This window comes from Camelus dromedarius, chromosome 3 (genome assembly GCF_036321535.1).
Source record: "Camelus dromedarius isolate mCamDro1 chromosome 3, mCamDro1.pat, whole genome shotgun sequence".
Taxonomy (NCBI): Eukaryota; Metazoa; Chordata; class Mammalia; order Artiodactyla; family Camelidae; genus Camelus; species Camelus dromedarius.
In genome coordinates, this window is record NC_087438.1 from 40,640,782 (window position 1) to 40,660,560 (window position 19,779).

Genomic DNA, 19,779 nt, shown 5'->3' on the forward strand with positions numbered 1-19,779 from the left:
ACACACACCTCTTCAATTGTGTTCTTTATTCCATGCGAATTTTCTGAAAAGCAGATCACAGAAGTAACCCTTGGATTTCAAGGAACAACCCAGTGCTGATTGGTGGCAGGCACACCTACTGTTAGCCCTAATGGCTGTCTGTTCAGCACACTTAATTACTGTGGGGGTCTTTAGGGATGAGAGGATATATTGTAACCTCTCATCTGTGTTGATGGGTCTTTTTCCTTAAATGTCTTCCTAGACTGTAATTTTACTTTGCTTCATAAAACTATAGGTTGTGGCTGCCAGTCTATTAAAACCTAATTAAAATGGATGTCATTAGAGGAAACAGTTAAATAAGATTTAATTACAGTTTTAGCACAGGGAAAAAAATCTTAAATTTTCACTGTCATAATATATATTACATAATATGTTTTTCACCCCAAATTTTAAACACTTTCTCTCTGAACTGAGTCATGTGTTTTGCTATCTGGCATGTAAACCTTGTTTCTTGGAGGGAGGCTAGGCTGCCATTGCAAGAGCCTTGCTGCTCTGGGATGTGCTCACTCAGTTCACAAAAACAAGATGGTATCTCTGAGTTCTTTTTACAGCTTTTGATCTAGATACCTAACTGTGTGTGAGCAGGAATAGCCATATTTAGATATTTCTTTCTAGTTTGCATTTCCTTGTATACTGTTATTAAGCAACAGCTGTAATATTCCTTGGTAGGTTGGGTTCTGGGTAGATTGAGTGGGTACAAAAGATTCAGGGGACTTGGAATCAGGATAGATCTACATTCAGCAGTAGAGAACTTAGCCTGCCTATTGGGACCACATTTATTGCAAAGTACTAAAAATTACCTGCTCCGTGGACCTAGAACTTTGTCCCAGCTACCTCCCCAGGTACAGGTAGTCATGTCTGTGGGCCTCTTCTGCACCCACCCATGTTATCCTTGAATAAGGAGGAAAATATATACTTAAGTCACACATTCAAAATGGTACTCTAAGTAATGTAGGAGGGCCTTTGTGCACAGCCAGAAAGAAAGGCTCTGCTTTGGAGGTAGTTTTGGAAAAATTTTGGGGAAATATCCTTACATCTCTGAAAGCAATAGGCTTAGTAATTCACCCCACTGTTTTGAACTCCTTACTTATTTTCTATGGTAAATTCAAACTTAGACATTCCACGATTTGAAGTTAGTGATGGCTAGTAAACAGACTAAGGAGTAACTGCTTCTCATTGAGAACTGGAAAGCATCCCAGTGTAGTTTGCTGTGTAAGTTGGTACCTCACTGCTAGCGCCATAGAGAAAATAGCAATTCCCAGAGTGTCCTTGCAGCAAAAAGATGTCAGTACAGACTTAGTAACTCCCATGTAGCTGTAAGTGTAGCATGTAATCCTATGAACCACATATGAGGGATTGCTTGTCACCTACCAGTTTGTCTTCCCTGGACACAAGAGGAATACAGCTTTACCACTTACACCATTTTAATGCCTTCCTGTTAACCCTTCTTTTCAAAAGTCTTGTGGCTTCTCTATCAGTGTGTATTAAGTACTTGCTATGTCAAGAGGGAAAAATGTATTCGATGTTTGATTTTACCATTGATAATGGTACTGGGAGTATCTCGAGAGTAGGGAGATGCAGCCATCAGGAGACATGAGAGATTAGTACAGGCATGGATGACCTGGGGAGCACTTTGATAAGAGTAATTTATTCACATAGTACAAATATGTGTGTAGACTGAGCTTGACATGGTTTTACAGGATGTTTGTGGAGGGGAGTTGTAGAGAAGAAGTAGAGAAAATACTCCAGAAAGAAGGAATAACATGAACAGAACAGGGGTGAGCTCAATGGGGAAGGGTGTAAAGGGTTCAGACTCACTACCCAAAATGTTGTCTTTAAGATTTTCAGTCCAACCTTGTTATTCTTCATTGTTACTTAACTTCAAAGGGAGGAGAAGGAGAGAGAGTAGACATCAAAGGATCCAGATTTTTGCTTTATTTCCCATTTTGGTCCCACTACTAAAGATAACACAGATACCAGCACTTACTTATCAGGCATTATGCTAAGCACTTAATGCATGCATTATTTTATTTAATTCTTAAAACAACCCTGTGAGATAGGTACAGTTAGTAGCCCATTTTACAGGTGAGAAAACAGGTAAGGCACAAGGAGACCAGATAACTTGCCTGAGGTTACAGCAGCAAAGCAGGAACTTGATCCTAGTAGTCAGTGACTTAAAGACTTCACCATCAAACTAGACACCATCCTCAGCTTATTTTAAAAGGCCTCTCTGCCTGGCAGTCTTTCTGCAAGGAGGGGTGAGGTGAAGCTCACCTAGATGGCATTAAACCCTGTAAGAGCCGCCTGGCCTGGTCCGCCCACCCATGGTCCCACAATCCTGATTGCAGCTGTCAGCAGAGCTTACCTTGTCTAGCTGCCATCTGTGTTCACAGGGACTCTCTAACTTCAGACTCGGAAATAAGACATTAATGTAGAATAGCCAAATACATGCTACTGAGAAGTATACGATATAATAAACTTAAGCATATCATAAAATACAAATACTGCAGTTGGGATACATTGAAGTTTTATTCTCATTTTCCAGTCCCCTTTGTTGCGGAGCCAGTGAAAGCCCCAAGGTCACTGTCTTTGTCTTGGCCTATGTCATCTCATGTGGTCTGTGGGCTCTGCAGACCTCTCCTGCCCATGGGCCAGGCTGTCCTGCTCTGGAGTGGGATTGTGTGCTCCTGTCTCAGCCTCTGCTTTTTTGCTCATTATTCAGAGCTCCCTGTAAATACAGAGGCTTTGTCAATTGTATTGCTCAGGAGGCTTTGCTTCCCTCCAGCACTGTTCTCAGAATGTGTCTCTGCTGCTGGGTCCTCATTACTGGGGCCTGGTTTCTTTCTCCGTTGTGTAGTCCTACTGCTTTCTGTCTTTTAAAACTGTGAGACCTCTGTGTTCTTGGGTCAGAGGCCTCTGGGTTCTGCTCTGCTGTGGGAATGGGAAGAGGGGTTTATTTTATGCTGCATTAAGTGGGCAGAGTCATTTCTAGTTTGGGTCAGAAGTTAGCCAGAAGAGAGAATGCATGTTTCTATACAGTGGGCAAACCTATGATAAATCTGTCCTGTGTAACACTGTCAACCGTCCTTCTCTTGACTGCAGCTGCTGGGACTTAACTGTCCATTCAATACTCTGTATGGGAAAGAGTAGAAATAAAGAGAAACATTTAAAAATACATATTAATAGAAAAATAGTACATTCTCAGAATTGAAAGAGAACTTTACAGATGATTTGATCCTGTTTAACCAGTTGGAGACTCTTAATGATATTCATTGTCTAAATTATTTAGGTGTACAATTGGGTAATTTGTAACAACACTTGAGGAATCACCTTCTTGTATATTTTTATAAAACTCTTCTAAATATAGACCATGGAGATTTAATTAGAAGTTAAGATGCAGTACACGTTAGTGTTCTATATTATATATGTAGTGTGCTGGTGGCATTACTTATACCAAGAATAACTTCCAGTTACTTTCTTTTATGCTATCTTTCTATTTATTACACGAGTCCATTGGTAGTAGGTACTGTTCTCACATTTGTGACTAATAGGAATGTCAGAGCATTGGTATGATGTGTCCTCCTTACTTTTATAAAGTTCGCTCCTTACTTTTCCCACTTCCTAAGAGTTAGTATTACACTTGCCCTCAAGAAACTGCCACCAAAGGGCAATCTGGCTGGGGGAGTCTCCTTGCTAGAGTGTGGACCTCTAGAGAGTACCATCATGGTAGAGTCTAGGAGGAGTGAGTGAAAATGAAGAAAGACAGGGGGGGATCATTTCCTTTCACCACTTCTTACCCTGAAGTGGCAGCATACAAAAATTAACAAGGCCTGAGAAGCCTCATTGTAAGCTATCTGTGATTCCCAGGGGATGCCAGGAGCTGGAATGAAAGAAGTGGAAGCCAGGGGTAGACTGACGTGGCCACTTAGGCTGTTCTCTGTGTGCGCCGGCACCTAGCGAGGTGCTTTGGGAATGCTGTCAGGTTCAGACACTGCCCCACAGTGCCCCTGGGGTGGGTGGGAGGGAGAAGGGTACGGTGGCAGGAGGCAGTTCCTTCTCAGTCCAAGTAGAGTGGCTTTCACCACTTTGCACACCAGGCTTTCCATTAAGATTTCTCTGGAACAAAGGATTCTGAGATTAAAAGTGCATATTTGATAATGACTATCTTCAACAGGGTTTTAAATAGCCACTCATCCTAGAGGTGTACCAAAGAGTGACTTTTTACTTAAATAAATAACTTTCCCTTATGTATTTTAGAGAGAAGGCAGGCTGGTAAATGATTTGCAGCAGGCAAATTTTTGTGAGGCTGCTATAAGCTTGTCTGATAATTGCATAACACTGTTTTTAGTGTTCAGTTAAAAAATTCCAAATTGAAATAAGGAAAGGACTCTGTGTAGTATGTAAAATACAATTACCTTCTGACATTAAAGTGCTTGGATGAGTTAGTAACTGTTAACTGGTTTTAGGGCTATTTTCTCAGGCTCTGATCTAGAGACAAATAGCCAGGAGTAATGATAGTAGCGGTTGTGCAAAATATGGCTAGCTCAACTGTGTGCCTTCTCTTACAAAGATGACTTTTGACATAGAAATCCAAATCTCTGTGATTTTGAGTTATGACCAGCTGAATCTTGTTGACCTCAGGTCATGCTTCCCAGCCTCTGTCTTTTCGGGGATATTCAGTAGATGTCAGAATTTGCTTCAGCAAACCTTGAGGACAGAGTGAGAATCATTCATAATTAAGAATCAGACTTAAGTGATTAATGCCTTGAAATGGCTTAGATTGGAAACCACAGTCTTCCTTTGTGGATGAGAAAGGGCTGAGGGTTAGGTGGGAGGAGCCTAAACAGACACTTGGTTCAAATATAAGCTTGGAACAAGGAGAAAATTCTCTTAGGAGAATGCTGTCAAAATGCTGCCAAGACCACAAAAGTCTGATTTCGCCACACACATGTTTAAAGATGAGGTTAATATATCCAGCAACCTATTCACCATACATATTGATCATACACAGAAAATTCTCTTTATGGTCCTGTGAAGACCAGGTAATCTGACAGATTCTTGTTTGTTTTAAAACCATTAAATCACTCGCTGTGTTTAATAATCTTATTGTCAATTGCTGTCTACTGGGGCATTTAAACTAAATTCATGGCCATCCTTGTTCTTCCTTGTATTAGTGTCCATTTGATAATCTCACCCCCCTACTTTTTTCCTTTTGCCACTAATAAAAACACAGAAAGTGGTCTGTTTTTTCCAAGTTAGTTTTCTAGTAAAGATAAGAAGAAAAATATGCCTGGCATAGAGTTGATGCTTGTAAATATTTGTTAATAAAAGATGAATGAATAATTGAAATGTAATGCTTGACACCTCTTTGGAAGCATTAAGAAGTGAATATTTTTGGTGTACTGAGAACAGTGATTGAAAGGCATTAATCTTCAGTGTCCTCAGTTTTCTTTTCCTACACTTCTAGTTTTTCCCGTCTTCTCTGCCCATGTACAGGTGAATCTTCATGGGTGCTGGTATACTCACAGACACACACACACACACACACACACACACACACACACGTGCACACACACATGCACAGTGAAATACAAACTAGAGTACAGAAGGGCAATGATTCCCCCTTGCATCAATGCTGCTGGTAATCTATTGCATTAATCAGCCAGCCAGTGGGACATGCATGGGGAGTGATTATACTATCATACACAGTACAATCAGCATGAAGCACTTGTCAAGACCAATACATCAAAGTTTAATTCAGTAATAGAATGAATTAGAGCAAAATGAAACATTCTGTTCTCCAAGAAACTCAGTACCAGTCATAGATTCTTTCTGAACTCTATAGAAAAGTCAGTGTATGAAGAAATTGTTTTTATGAATAAAATTGCAGTTCCAATATGACAATACTGTAAACTGTTTTCCTTGTGGTTCTTATACAACTATAGTGCTTAAGTGCTGACCTGATCATCAGTATTTTATAATCATGACCATTGGTAAATTCAGTTGTTTTTGGTAGGGTTCCTGATTTCTTTTGTTCTAAATTGTATCTCCATGGTAAGTGAAAGGAAGGTGGTTGTACCAGTGGCTTGGAGGCACTTATCTGTAAACGTGGTAGGCTGTAGAGTGCCTTACCAAAACAGCAGGTAAATTGCCAAGACCCTACTATTTAATACAGTGCCTTATAGTAGGCACTGCCATTGGGGAGCTTATAATCTAGTTAGAAAACAGAATGAGTAAGTGAAAACTAAAAAGCATTCCAAGTAAGACAAGTGAAGAAGTGAGGTTATGTAATGTAGGATGTGTTTCAGAAAATTTTGATGATAGATCTAATACTTTTCATGTTATAAGTCATTATTCTGTATCAATTTGTAGTATATAGTCAAAATAATTCTTTCCCACACTTATCCAAGCATGTTTTTTCAGAGAGGCCAATGGGTATAAACTCTTTGTATAAACAGGATTGTTTCAGTTTTAGAGCCTACAGTCGGAATATAAAGAACAGGGGTTATTGGAGCCAGACACTCTTGAAGTGCAATCCTTATATTTACTAACGGTAGCCCTGGACAAGTTCCTTAGATGGAACCACAATTTCCTTACCTGTAAAATGGCATAATGTGGATTCTTGAGGCCTAAATTAAGATGATTTAGATAATATACAACAATTTTTTCTTATTCCAAGAGTCTTTTGTCTATGTTGGGAAAGTGGGCCCAACGGGAAGCTTGTAGGAGAGCGGCATCCTGAAGACCTAGAGTATTTTCAGAGCTAGATTTATACAGACTTGGAGTCATGACTATTGGTCGAATCATGGAACTGTTTATGAAGATAGTTGAGTTAAGCAGCCAGTGCAGAGTATGTGGAAAATGACCTCGCAAGTCACCACAGCTCACATTCCTTCTCCTACTGTTGCCTGCCCTTTTCATATCTCAAAGTAAGACATCGTTTGTCATTGTGCCTTTTTCTCGTTTTCCTGATTTTTTTCTCTTTCCCTTCCTCCCTCCCTTAAAAAGGAGAGGGTGGTGAGTGGTGGAGGAGCTGGCTCTGTTCACTTCCTATAGAACCAGGTTCCTAATGGGGTCAGGTCATTTTTGAAGAGTTACGCACGTTGACCCAACAGCATTGACAAGTCAGATGGGATAGGAAGGCCACATATTAGATGAAGGCCACAGGTTTGCCTGAAAGGAACATTATCCAGGACACTGGTTTGCTGTTTTAGAATATCTGTGGTTTATTGTCTTTCTTGACCACAAAAGATGGTTATTTTACTTCAGTCTTTTCTCAGAGTCTGGTTGAACGATAATTGATTGTCTGCCCCTTTACTGAGGGTTTAGCCCTGCTCGACCTAAGTGATCTCAAAAACTCTCTCTTTACAGTGTCCCCGAGGCTTTACTTTAAAATTTCCCCAGAAGTATTTCAGTGAATTAGGAATTAGCCTACCAAGTTTAAAGTAAGGAGAATGTTTTTATCAGTTATTTTCCCAACGTAGATTACTAACATATTAAGACTGAATTGTACTGAGAACAATACTATAATTAGAGTCACAATTTTTGTGTGGTCTGACCCAAGAAATTTGGTGACTATAGTTTTGCTAGCACAACTAATTGTGCCAATGATCTCCTATTTGTGACTGCAATTAGGCATTTCATGGCCTCTAAATAAGTATAATTAGTTAATTGGATCATGCATGAAATTCTAGCCTCTTTTAATAGCCTCTGAGAACAAAAATAAATACAATAAATATTATGAATTGTTTTGTAACTGTGGAACCCTGGGAAGTACCAAAAGTGATTGTTTTACTTTGCCTGCTACTGTTTTGTAAAAATAAACATGATATTAAAAAGAAGAAATTAGAATTTTAATGTAACGGTCTTCATTTTTCACCTTTGAGACAGAAGAGAAGAGAATCACTGACCTTTCTAATTCTCACCTTTAGAGAATGTGGTATCAGTTGTCCTGCTCCTCTGCACCCCCCCCCCCCCCCGCCAATGCCACTGCTCCTGCGCTCTCTCCAGTAGCATTATACACAAAGTATCTTTTGGAAAACAGGGAGAAGAGCAACATTTATCAAAAATTCTTAAGTGTCTTTTACAGAAAATGTCCAGCTTTTATATTAATTACTGAATCAATTTGCGTATTAACAAAAACCCATGAAGCAGAAAGAACTTTAAAAACAAATTTTATTGACTGTGGGAAATAGCAATAAATAGAGAATGGCTAGCTGATTTATTCAGTCACAAATCATAATGCTCCACCCAGCAATACACCCAGCAGGCAAAGAGCACACTCAGTCTCACACAAGTGCATTATCCCAGAAGTGCTGACGCAACTCTGCTCTAACAGACCTCATAGTAGTATAGCATCATATTTTCAGAGAAAACAGGTTTCTTCTGACTTGAATAATCAGTCTTGAATTGTAAGTTGAGCTTTTGATTGTTTATCTGCTGTTTTAATCTGCATGGAAATGACTTGTTTTCTATGCCTGTCAGTCCTGAAAAATGCAGTTTTCGTTTATTTAATTAGATCTTTTTAGATGAACCTGTGTCATTTTTTGTTGGATATACTTCTACACATGCAACATTTTCTAAGTACATAAGAATAGGTGGTTAAATAAACTGCAGGGTTTATTAGCAGTACATTTAGACTACTTCATGATTTTTGACAGTAATATACCACTTGTATTACACTGCTAAAATATGAGGTGTGGAACAATGATTCTGTCAAAAAGCTAAAATCATTAATCTTGGAATTCATGTATGCTAGTTAAACATATGAATCTTAACTTACAGAAGTACTTTTTGACCACATATCCAGGCAGGAGGCTAAAGGCCATAGTATTTAAGGATATTGATTTGGGGAGAACTTGAGCCCTGGTGTCAAATCCTGCCTCCCATCTTTAATAGTAGCGCAACATTTCCACTTGTCTCTGAACCTCAGTTTCCTTATCTGTAAAGTAAGGTCTTCCTGCGAGGGTGAAATGCGATAATGTATGTAAAATACTTCGCACGGCATTAGTGTGAAGTATATTCAATAAATGGCAGCATTTGTTGCCAAGTGGATAAATAAAGATGCCATCGTCCGCTTTTAGAAGTATGTTAGCTGTACTCGATGGAGTGATCTTTGTACCCTAAAGACAGACATTTTAAAACTTTAAATCTAGACTCTATTTAGAAGCCTAACATGTATAACATGATATTGTTAGGATTTTCCTTGAAGGGACAGGAATTAGCATACAAATCAGCACTTAATATTGCACTGTGTGTTGGGATACCTTTTATGCTATTAAGTTTTCATAATGACTTTTGTTTTTTATTGACTTGTACCTCTTCTTATATGTTGAGTGGTTTATTTAGATTTGATTATTTTAACTAACAACATTCTCATGCCCATTGGTAAATACCTTTGTTTTTCATTTTGTAATGTAGCAGATTTATAATATTTCCTGATAATTGTGATAGATGACAGTGGCCACAGATGCTCTGATTCTGTCTCATTGAGACGTGAGGTCTGTGTTCTCTCATTTTTATAGATGTTTGACCAACAAAATACGACAGAGTAGATGTTCGGCCTGTTTCTGGGCTCAAGCCTTAAGTGACTAGCTGTGTCTACTTACTGTCTCTTAGAAGGTTCCATCTTGGGGCCGTGAGTTTTCCTGTAAAAAGTCTGGCTATCCTGAGGCTGTCACGCTGAGAAAGCCCACACTGTCCATGTGAGAGGCGGTGTTAGAATAGAAGAAAAGTAAGCAGGAGAGAATTTCTGACTTATAGAATAAGTTTGTTATGTCAATTAACTTTATCCCTTCTGTTGGAGTAAGTGAGATGTTTGCCCAAATTAAATCTGTATTATCAGGAAATGGTTTAAAACAGTCCTAGAGTATTCTACATCTCCATTTTTAATATTTTTTACATTAATTTTTTTCACTTTTATATTCTTCTTACACCAAATTTCGCCTAGCTTGACTTCCGGGTTTCCCCTCTCCAAAAATAAGAATTTGGGTTCTGATAACTTTTAATTTTGAGTTCCTATAGAAGACTGGAACCCTGGGCATTGAAACTAAAAAGGGAGGCAGAGTGAATGGTAAACCAGACGTTTTGGCTGAGATGCTAAGGAGGGTCTGCACAGGCTTCAGCACTGCACCCTGTGTCTGTCCTTTGGCACAAAGTTACCATGAGCAGAGGAAATGTTATATAACCCTGTAAGGTTGGGCATGAGTTTGAGATATGCCTCCTCTGTGGGAGTAAAATTACCCAAAGCATCTCAGACCTCTAAGTGACTGTGGGCCTGGGGTGGGACCTGGGAGGCCTACCAGAAAACAAAACACATTTAAAAGTCTGTCGTTGAAACCAAGGGAAAAAGGAGAGACTAGAAGATGTTTCTAGCTAAAAATATATGGCAAGTAGAAATTATTGTACAAGAACCCATTATTACTACCCTGTGTGTTTAATGTCACTGATATTTTATTTACTTAATATGTTCTCTTAATTATTTAATTAAATGTAAAAATATTTATAAAAGTTTCCAGAGAATCACTTACAGTCTGAGCCCTTCGATCCTGTTTTAACTTTTTGAGTCTCAATTTTCCTCAACATCAGAGTGTTCTACACAGGGGTTTGCAGGAGTATACCTTTTGGTGCTGGGTAAACTCTGTAATTTTCAAAACATTTCTGCATGTATTATCTTAAGTGTAAACAGCCCTGTGAGGTAGGGACTATCATCCCTCTTGGTTAAGTCAGAGCTGCCACCACAGAGATGAAGTGGCTTTGCCCAGGGTCTTGTGGCTGGTAATCCATATCTTGTCCTTTCCAGATCAGAGCTTGTTGATCAAACATTTCTTCTAGTTGGAATGTGAGATGGGGCAAAATGGTGGTGATTTGTACATCTAAATGTTTGATGGAAAAGACTGGCCTTCAGAGCATGTGGAATTCATTAATTCTCGCTCCCCACATTTGCTGGGAGCGTGGGTGCTTGTCCATTGGCAGTGTGACTGGTGGAATGCAGAAGTGACTAAACAGGCCTTTGTGATGATTTGTCTTCTGCCTCCTTGTGATTCTATCCATGTTTCCTTGCCTGTTTGATCAGGTATAGGATGTGAAGAGATTTAAGATCACCGAGTGGATTAGAACCATTCACCTTACGCAAAAAAATTTTTTTCCTTCTTCCTAAGGGAGTTGCCTTTCTAGTTTTGCTTTAGGCTGGTGTGTTGTTACAGTGCATCTTTTTTTGCTGAAGACACTGAGTGCAGATTAGGTGGAGTAGTGGAAAGAAGAGTAAAAGCATGCTGGGTGGTAGAGAAAAAGCTAGACTAGAGCTGAAAAGTGCCACAGATAATTCAGAAATGGAATGATGCACACACCAGTGATTTGATAATTGCCTTTATGTACTTTGAGGCATTGAAGCTAGGAGAGCAATTTAAAAGTATTGAATTTGTTTCCATTGTAATTCATAGCAAATAATTAAGTGTCCTTTGTGAAAGAACCAGTAATACCTTTCTAGTTGCCAGGTCCTCTGTTAGTTGCTGAAAATGCTAAATTCTCACTGACTGCTCTGTCCTGTTTTTGGTGAGCCCTTTTGAAAGGGTTAATATTTCTGAAGGACAGCAGAATGAAGTATTTAATCATCAAGGAGCTTTATTTTTAAAGCTACAAATGTTTCAGGCATGTGTTGGAGGGGAAGGAGAAAATTCCCAAAGTGGGACTCTGAATTAATAAAATTTGGAGAATGACTTACTCAATTTGGTTAACTTGGTTGTTAAGGCTAATTACAGCTTTTGTAATGGTGACTGTTAAGATAAAAGACCATATCTATTATAGCTCTGAACTTGAATTTAACATTAAGAACATCCTTTCAGGATGAAACCTCTCTTTAGGGAGGTGAGCAATAAAATAATGTTACAGGCAAATTAATAAAGGCTTGACTTTTTCAAAAATTTTCTCATTCTGCAAAATGGAAATTTTCTAATTAGAGAAATGTAATCATAGAAATCTAGTTTTACAGATTTCTTTTTTTCCTTGTGTCATAGAAGTCATTGTTTAAAGTTTCCAAGAATATTTAGGATCTTGTTTATAAGGACTGTAATCTGTTTGCATTTGTTTTCTCATCTTTAAAGTAGAAGTATTAATTCTGACCTTGGAGGATTATTGTAATGAATTAATGAAAAAAATGTTTGTAAAACCCTAAATGTAGTGCCTACAATAGGCACATAGTAGGCATCCAAGAAATGGTGACTATTAATGATAATAATTATTATTTAATTAAAGTTGTAGTTGGTGTACCTACATTTATTTCCTGAAAAGAACCTTTTTAAAAAGTGGAATTATATGCTTTTGTCAGTATTGTGCTAGCTTCTTATAAACTCTGAGTTTTCCCCAGGTGAAGGTGAAACTTACTGGGTCATTATCACATTATCAAGTTCTTCATATGCAAATCAGTCTTTCAGCATTATATACATTGGTTAGTATTTTCCTAATTTTATCTTTGAGTTACTTCAGTAGAACTAGTGCTTAGTATTAATTTGGTTATTTATTCTACTTTTAAAACTTTGTGTTGTGCATACACTGTTAAAAGGAAGAAATCGAATGGAAAAAACAATGGATTTAATATATATGTTAGGATATAAAATTTCTACACTTAAAGTTAGCTCTATCTTAGCTTTAAGTTGGCATAGTGGTGCTTTTTTTTTTTTTTTTTTTTTTTTTTTGGTGTTGCTAAACTGATTTTCAAAATAAATTATAGTTCACACAAGTGGACAGAAATACAGAATTCTGAACTGTAAAATAGACCCACTGAAGATACATGACTAATTTTGGATACACTTAACATCATATTATTTGTCAATATTAATTTACTTGGTTGCCCTTTTACACAAAACCTCAGTATTACACTAATAACCTGATAATGAAATTACTGATCTCATAGCACATCTTCCAGGGCAACTTTATGATTTTAGTTTTGTCTGAAAAAGTATCCATTTATTATAAAATAAAAGTATCTTGGAAGAAAAACATGAAAGATTCTCAATTCTGAAGCATTACCTGTTGAATGTTACTATTACATTTTTTTAAAAAGATAATTTGATGATTTGGAAATTTTTTGATTTCAGTATAGCCTTATAAATAGAAATGCCAACTTACAGCATTCATGAGATCTCATTTAATTATTTACATGTAACTTTTGTTGTGTTGTCATGTTATTCATCAGTCTAAAATCTGGAGCCTGGTAAAGTTGTATCTCATTTTCCAGTAAGGTTCAGTAGGAAAAGCTGTCACTTACTGGTTTTTCAGATACCATTTTGATTTGTCCCTTGCTTTGTGACAGTGTGTAGTCATGTTTCATTTGAAGCTGATTTTCGTGCTTCTTGGCATGGAAAAGCATAGGATTAATAAGATCGTGATTTGTGTGGTATCCATTGGCTTGTATAGAAACCCTGCAGAGAGAATACTCATACTTAGGTTTTTGAAATACCAGGAGATAATATTGTTTGATCCATATATTACTTAGCAATTAAAAAATTTACTTCATTGCATACAGTAAAATACATACCATAAATACTATAAAAATACATACACTTGGATTTTTTATTGTACAGTTTTGAATTTATACAAATGCATAGTTATGTAATCACCACTACAGTCAAGATACGGAATGGTTATATCACTTCCAAAAATTCCCTCACAGTCTCTTTGTAGTTGATTCATCACCTACTCCCAATCCGTAGCATTGGTGGTCATTATTTAGTCCCTTTAGTTTTGCCTTTTCCAAAATGTTACATAAATTGAATAATAGTGAAGTGAGTGTGTGTGTATGTATGTGTGTGTGTACATACATACCCTTTTGATTCTGGCTTCCTTCATTTAGCATAAGGCATTTTAGATGTTACGTGTATGTCAGTGGTTTGTTTTTTATTGCTAAGTAGTATTTGTATGAATGCACCAAGTTTGTTCATCCATTTACCAATAAGGACATTAAGATTGTTGACAGTCCTTTGCATTTACGACCTTTTTGCATTTACAAATAAAACTGCTATAAACATTCTTGTACAAATTTTAATGTGAACCCATATTTTCATTTCTTTTGGACAAATCCCTAGAGGTAGGACTGCTGGGTCATAAGGTAAATATATGTTTAACTTCATGAGAAACTGCTGAACAGTTTTCTAGGGTGGCTACATCATTTTGCACTCCCAGGCAACAATTATGAGCATTCCAGTTGCTCCACATCCTTGCCAGCAGTTTGTATTTTCAGATTTTAAATTTCTTTTTCTAAGTTTAACCATTATAATAGGTATGTAGTGGTGTCTTACGTGTTTTCTTAAACATAGTTGACATACAGTACTATATAAATTACAGGTATACAATATAGTGATTCACAGTTTTTAAGGTTATACTCATTTATAGTTATTATAAAATATTGGCTATATGTCCCATGTTATACAGTATGTCCTTGTAGATTATTTTATACCTAATGGTTTGTACCTCTTACTCCCTACCCTTATGTTTCCCCTCCCCCTTCCCTCTCCCTACCAGTAACCACTAGCTTGTTCTCTATATCTGTGTGTCTCTTTCTCTTTTGTTATAGTCACTCATTTGTTGTATTTTTTACATTTCACATATGAGTGATACTACACAGTATTTGTCTTTCTCTGACTGACTTATTTCACTTAGCATAATACCCTCCAAGTCCACCCATGTTGCTGCAAATGGCAAAACTTCATTCTGTAAGACTGAGTAGTATTCGATATATATATACATACATACACACACACACACACACACACACACACACACACACACACACACACACACACACATACATATATACCATTTATCCATTTTTCTATTGATGGACATGGGTTGCTTCCACATCTTAGCTGATGTAAATAAATAGTGAGGCTATGAACATTAGGGTGCATGTATCTTTTGAAGTTAGTGTTTTTGTTTTCTCTGGCTATATATTCCCAGGAATAGAATTGCTGGGGCATATGGTAGTTCTATTTTTAGTTTTTTGAGAAACCTCCATACTCTTCTACAGTGGCTACACCAGTTTACATTCTCACCAAGTATACAAGGGTTCCCTTTTCTACACATCCTGGCCATTTGTTATTTGTTATCTTTTTGATGATAGTCATTCAGACAGCTGTGAGGTGATATCTCATTGAGGTTTTGATTTGCATCTCCCTGATGGTCATCTATGTTGAGTATCTTTTCATGTTCCTGTTGGCCATCTGCATTTCCTCTTTGGAAAAATACCTACTCACTTCTTCTGCCTATTTCTTAATTAGGTGGCTTGTTTTTTGTTTGTTTGTTTTTGTTTTGTTTTGTTGATGTTGAGTTGTATGAGCCATTCATATATGTTCGATATTAACCCCTAATCAGTCATATCACTTACAAATATTTTCTCCCATTCAGTAGGTTCTCTTTTCATTTTTTCATTGGTTTTCTTTGCTGTGCAAAAGCTTTTAAGTTTAATTAGGTCCCCTTTGTTTATTTTTGCTTTTGTTTCTTTTGCTTTAGGAGACAGAGCCCAAAAAAATGTTCCTGTGATTTATGTCCAGGAGTGTTCTGCCTATATTTTCCTCTAGGAGTTTTATAGTATCCAGTCTTACATTTAGCTCTTTAATTTGGAGTTTACTTTTATATATAGTGTGAAGGGATGTTCTAATTTCATTCTTTTACATGTAGCTGTCCAGTGTTCCCAGTACCACTTATTGGAGAGACTGTCTTTTCTCCATTGTATATTCTTGCCTCCTTTGCCATTGTTTAAATGACCATAAATCCATGGGTTTATTTCTGGGCTCTCTGTTCTGTTCCACTGAATTATGTGTCTGTTTTTGTGGCAGTACCATCCTGTTTTGATTACTGTAGCTTTGTAGTATAGTCTGAAGTCAGTGGGGCTGATTCCTCCAGCTCTGTTCTTCTTTCTCAAGGCATTTTTTGCTATTCAGGTCTTTTGTATTTCCATATAAATTTAAAAACTTTTTGTTCTAGTTCTGTGAAAAATGTCATTGTGATAGGGATTGCATTGCATAGATTGCCTTGAGTAGTATAGTCACTTTAACAATATTAACTCTTCCATTCCATGAACACAGTGTATCTTTACATCTTTTGTGTTGTCTTCAGTTACTTTCACCAGTGTCTTATGGTTTTCTGAGTACAGATCTTTTACCTTCTTCGATAGTTTTATTCCTACATATTTTATTCTTTTTGATGCAATGGTAGTTTGTTGTTGGTGTATAGAAATGCAACAGATTTCTGTATATTAAATTTGCATCCTACAACTTTATTGAATTCATTGATCAGCTCTAGGAGTTTTCTGGAGGATTTTCTATGTATAGTATCATGTCATCTGCAAATAGTCTTATTTTCATTTTCATAATGATTAATGATATTGAGCATGTTTTCATCAGCAGTTTGCCATCTGCATATCTTCTTAAATGAAGTGTCTTTTCAAATTTTTTGCCCAGTTGTAATGGGTTGTTCATTTTCTTGATGAGTTTTGAGAGGGCTTTACATGTTCTACATACAAGTTCTTTGTCAGATGTATGATTTGCACATATTGTCTCCCAGTCTGTGGCTTCTCTTTTCATTCTCTTTATAGGGTCTTTTGTAGCACAAAAGGTTTTAATTTTGATAAAGTCTGCTTTATCAGTTTTATCTTTTATGGATCATGCTTTTGATATTGTATCTAACATTATTATCCATCCTTGCCTAGCCCAAGGTCACAAAGAAGTTTTTCTAGAAGTTCTGTGGTTTTAAGTTTTATATTTGGATCTATTATCCATTTTGAGTTTTTAATAAGGTAATTGAATTGATTTTTTAATAAACTGTTTTAAGTTCATTTTTAAAATATGAATATCCAATTGTTGTTTCAGTAGTTTTGAAAGCATTTGACCTTTTCTTCATTGAATTGACTGTGAACCTTGAATTGATTTTATCTGTGTAGGTTTATTTCTGATCTCTCTCATCAACTGTCATTGATCTATGGGCCTGTTCTTTCACCTATCGGGCACTGTCTTGACTACTCTTTGCTATATCGGAAGTCTTAAAATCAGGTACTAGGAGTCTTCTAACTTTGTCCTTCTTTAAAATTGTTTTCACTGTTCTATATCTATTTTTGTCAGTATGTACACAAATGCCTGCTAGAGTTTTGAGTAGAGTTGTGTTGAAAAATAGATCAATCTGGGGAGAAATGGTATCTTAACAGTGTTGAGGTTTTTCACTCTGCTTTTTAAAATCGTCTTTGATTTTTTTGTGAAATTTTTTTTGGTGGGAGTAATTAGGTTTGTTTATTTATTTATTTTTAGAGGAGATCCTGGGGATTGAAGCCAGGACCTTGTGCATGCTAGACATGCACTCTACCACTTAAGCTGCATCCTCCCGCTACCCACTCCCCACCCCCGTCTTTGATTTCTTTAGTCAGTGTTTTATAGTTTTTAGCATAGAGACTCTGTTCATGTTTCGTTAGATTTGTAACTAAGTATTTCGTGTTTTGGTAGTAATATGAATGGTGCTCTCACTCTTTTTTTTTTTTTTTTTTTTGGTAAATTTTGGTCTGTCATTGTTCAATTTTAGCACATAGATGTACAGTTGGTTTTTTGCTTTGAGCTTGTATCATATGACCTTGCTAAACTTACTTATTAGTTCTAGGAGCTTTTTGGTAAGTTAGTTGTTTGCAAATAGAGGCTACTTATTTTTTCCTTTTAAATCTATGTCATTAATCTCCTTTTCTTGCTTTATTGGCCTGGCTAAAACTTCCAGTGTAATGTTGAGTAGGAGTGGTGGAACAGATATCTTTGCCTTGTTTTGCTCTTAGGGGAAAGAATTCAGTCTTTTGCCATATGATGTTAACTATAGGGTTTGTTGTTGTTGTTGTTGTTGTTGTTGTTGTTGTTGTTGTTGTTGTTGTTGTTTGCAGATGACCTTTATCCAGTTAAGTAACTTGTCTTCTGTTCCTAGTTTGCCAAGAGTTTTCTTTGTTATAAAGGGATATTGGATTTTGTCAGTTGCTTTTTCTGCATCTGTTGAAATGGTCATATGCTTCTCCTTCCTTAGGCTGTTCATCTAGTGAGTTACACTGATTTTTAATGTTGAACCAGCCTTGCATTCCTGGGATAAACTCTACTTGGTTGTGGTGTGTTTTCTTTTTATATATTTCTTAATGAGACTTGCCGATATTTTGCTGAGATTGTAATTGTATTGACTTGTCATGGTTTTGTCTAGGGTAGGGTAATCCTGGCCTCATAAAATAAGTTGGAAACCATTCCCTCTCTGCTGTTTTCTGGAAGATATTGTATAGAATTGGCATTTTTTTTTCCCTTTAATGTTTGGTAGAATTTTCTAGGGAAATATCTGGACCTGCATTGTAAGAGATTTTTAACTACAGATTTAATTTCTTTAATAAATTTAAAGCTATTTATGTTATTACTTCTTCTTCAGAGAATTGTGATAGTTTGTGATTTTCAAGGAGTTTGTCTATTTCATCTGAGCTGTAGAATTTATGGCCATAAAGTTATTCATAGCATTCTCTTATGAACCTTGTAATGCCTCTATGATCTATAATGATGTGCCTTCTCTTATTCCTTATATGGGTAGTTTGTCTGTTCTTTTTTTCAGTCAGTCTAATAATAGCTTTATTCATTTTATTAAGCTTTTTAAAGAACTAGCTTTTGGTTTCATTGAAAAACAGGGGGAGTTCCATTTAATTGATTTCTGATCTGTATTTCCTTCCTTCTCCTTGCTTTGGCTTTGATTTCTTATCCTTTTCCTAGTTTCTTAACATGGATATTTAGATTATTGATTTGAATCTTTCCTTCTTTTCCAATTTAAGCATGATTAATATTATAAATTTCATTCTAAACTCTTTAGCTGTACATCATAAATTTTGATGTATTTTTATTTCCATTTTCATTGAGTACAGAATATTTTTGATTTCCCATGTGATGTCCTCTTTTATTCATGAGTTGTTTAGAAGTATGTTGTTTAATTCACAGGTATTTGGGGATTTTCCAAACATCTTCCTATTACTTAATTTCTAGTTTAATTTTATTACATCAGAGAATGTACTTTGTATGATTTCATTTCTTTCATATTTGTCAAAGTTTGTTTTATGGCTCAGAATATGGACTATCTTGGTAAATGTTCTTTGTGCATTTTAGAAAGTATAGGATTTTGTTTTGTTGGGGTTTTTATAATGTTAGGTGGAATATTCTATAAATGTCAATTAGGTTAAATTGGTTGATGGTTTGTTTTAGGTATTCTTCATCCTTGCTAATTTTCTGTCTACTTGTTCTATTAGTTATTCAGAATATGGAGTATTGAAATCTCCAGATATGGTTGTGGATTTGTCTGTTTCTCCTTTCAGCTCTGTCATGTATTTTGTCTATTTCCTCTTTTTGCTTTGTGTATTTTGAAGTCTTGTTAGGTACAGCATAGTCATTTAGGGTTGTTATACATCTTTTGGAGTACTGACCCTTTTATCATGCTGTATTTCAGTTTATCACTGGTGTAGTATTCCTTGTCCCAAAGTCTACTTTGTCTGATATTAATATGGCTACTTCAGCTTTATTTTGAAAGTGTTTGCATGGTGTATCTTTTTCCATCTTTTTTCATTTAATTTGTGTATGTCAGTATATTTAAAGTGAGTTTCTTGTACACAGCATAGAGTTGGGTCTTGTTTTCTAATATGATTTTACCATTTCTTTCAATTGGTATGTTTAGATCATTTACATTTAATATAATTATTGATGTTGC

The 19,779-nt window shown here is 36.3% G+C and overlaps 1 protein-coding gene across 2 annotated transcripts in view; it reads left to right on the top strand.

Annotated features, from left to right (window-relative positions):
• Positions 1-19,779, top strand: part of ZSWIM6 (zinc finger SWIM-type containing 6) — a 175,341-nt gene that overhangs the window by 128,462 nt on the left and 27,100 nt on the right. The window contains exon 5 of one of the 2 annotated variants that reach the window (XM_064480902.1): positions 12,404-12,484. The exons of the other annotated variant lie outside the window; for it this stretch is intronic. Within the exon in view, the coding sequence (XP_064336972.1) occupies positions 12,404-12,484 (81 nt within the window). The remainder of the gene's footprint in view (positions 1-12,403; positions 12,485-19,779) is intronic. 2 annotated transcript variants of the gene reach the window in all.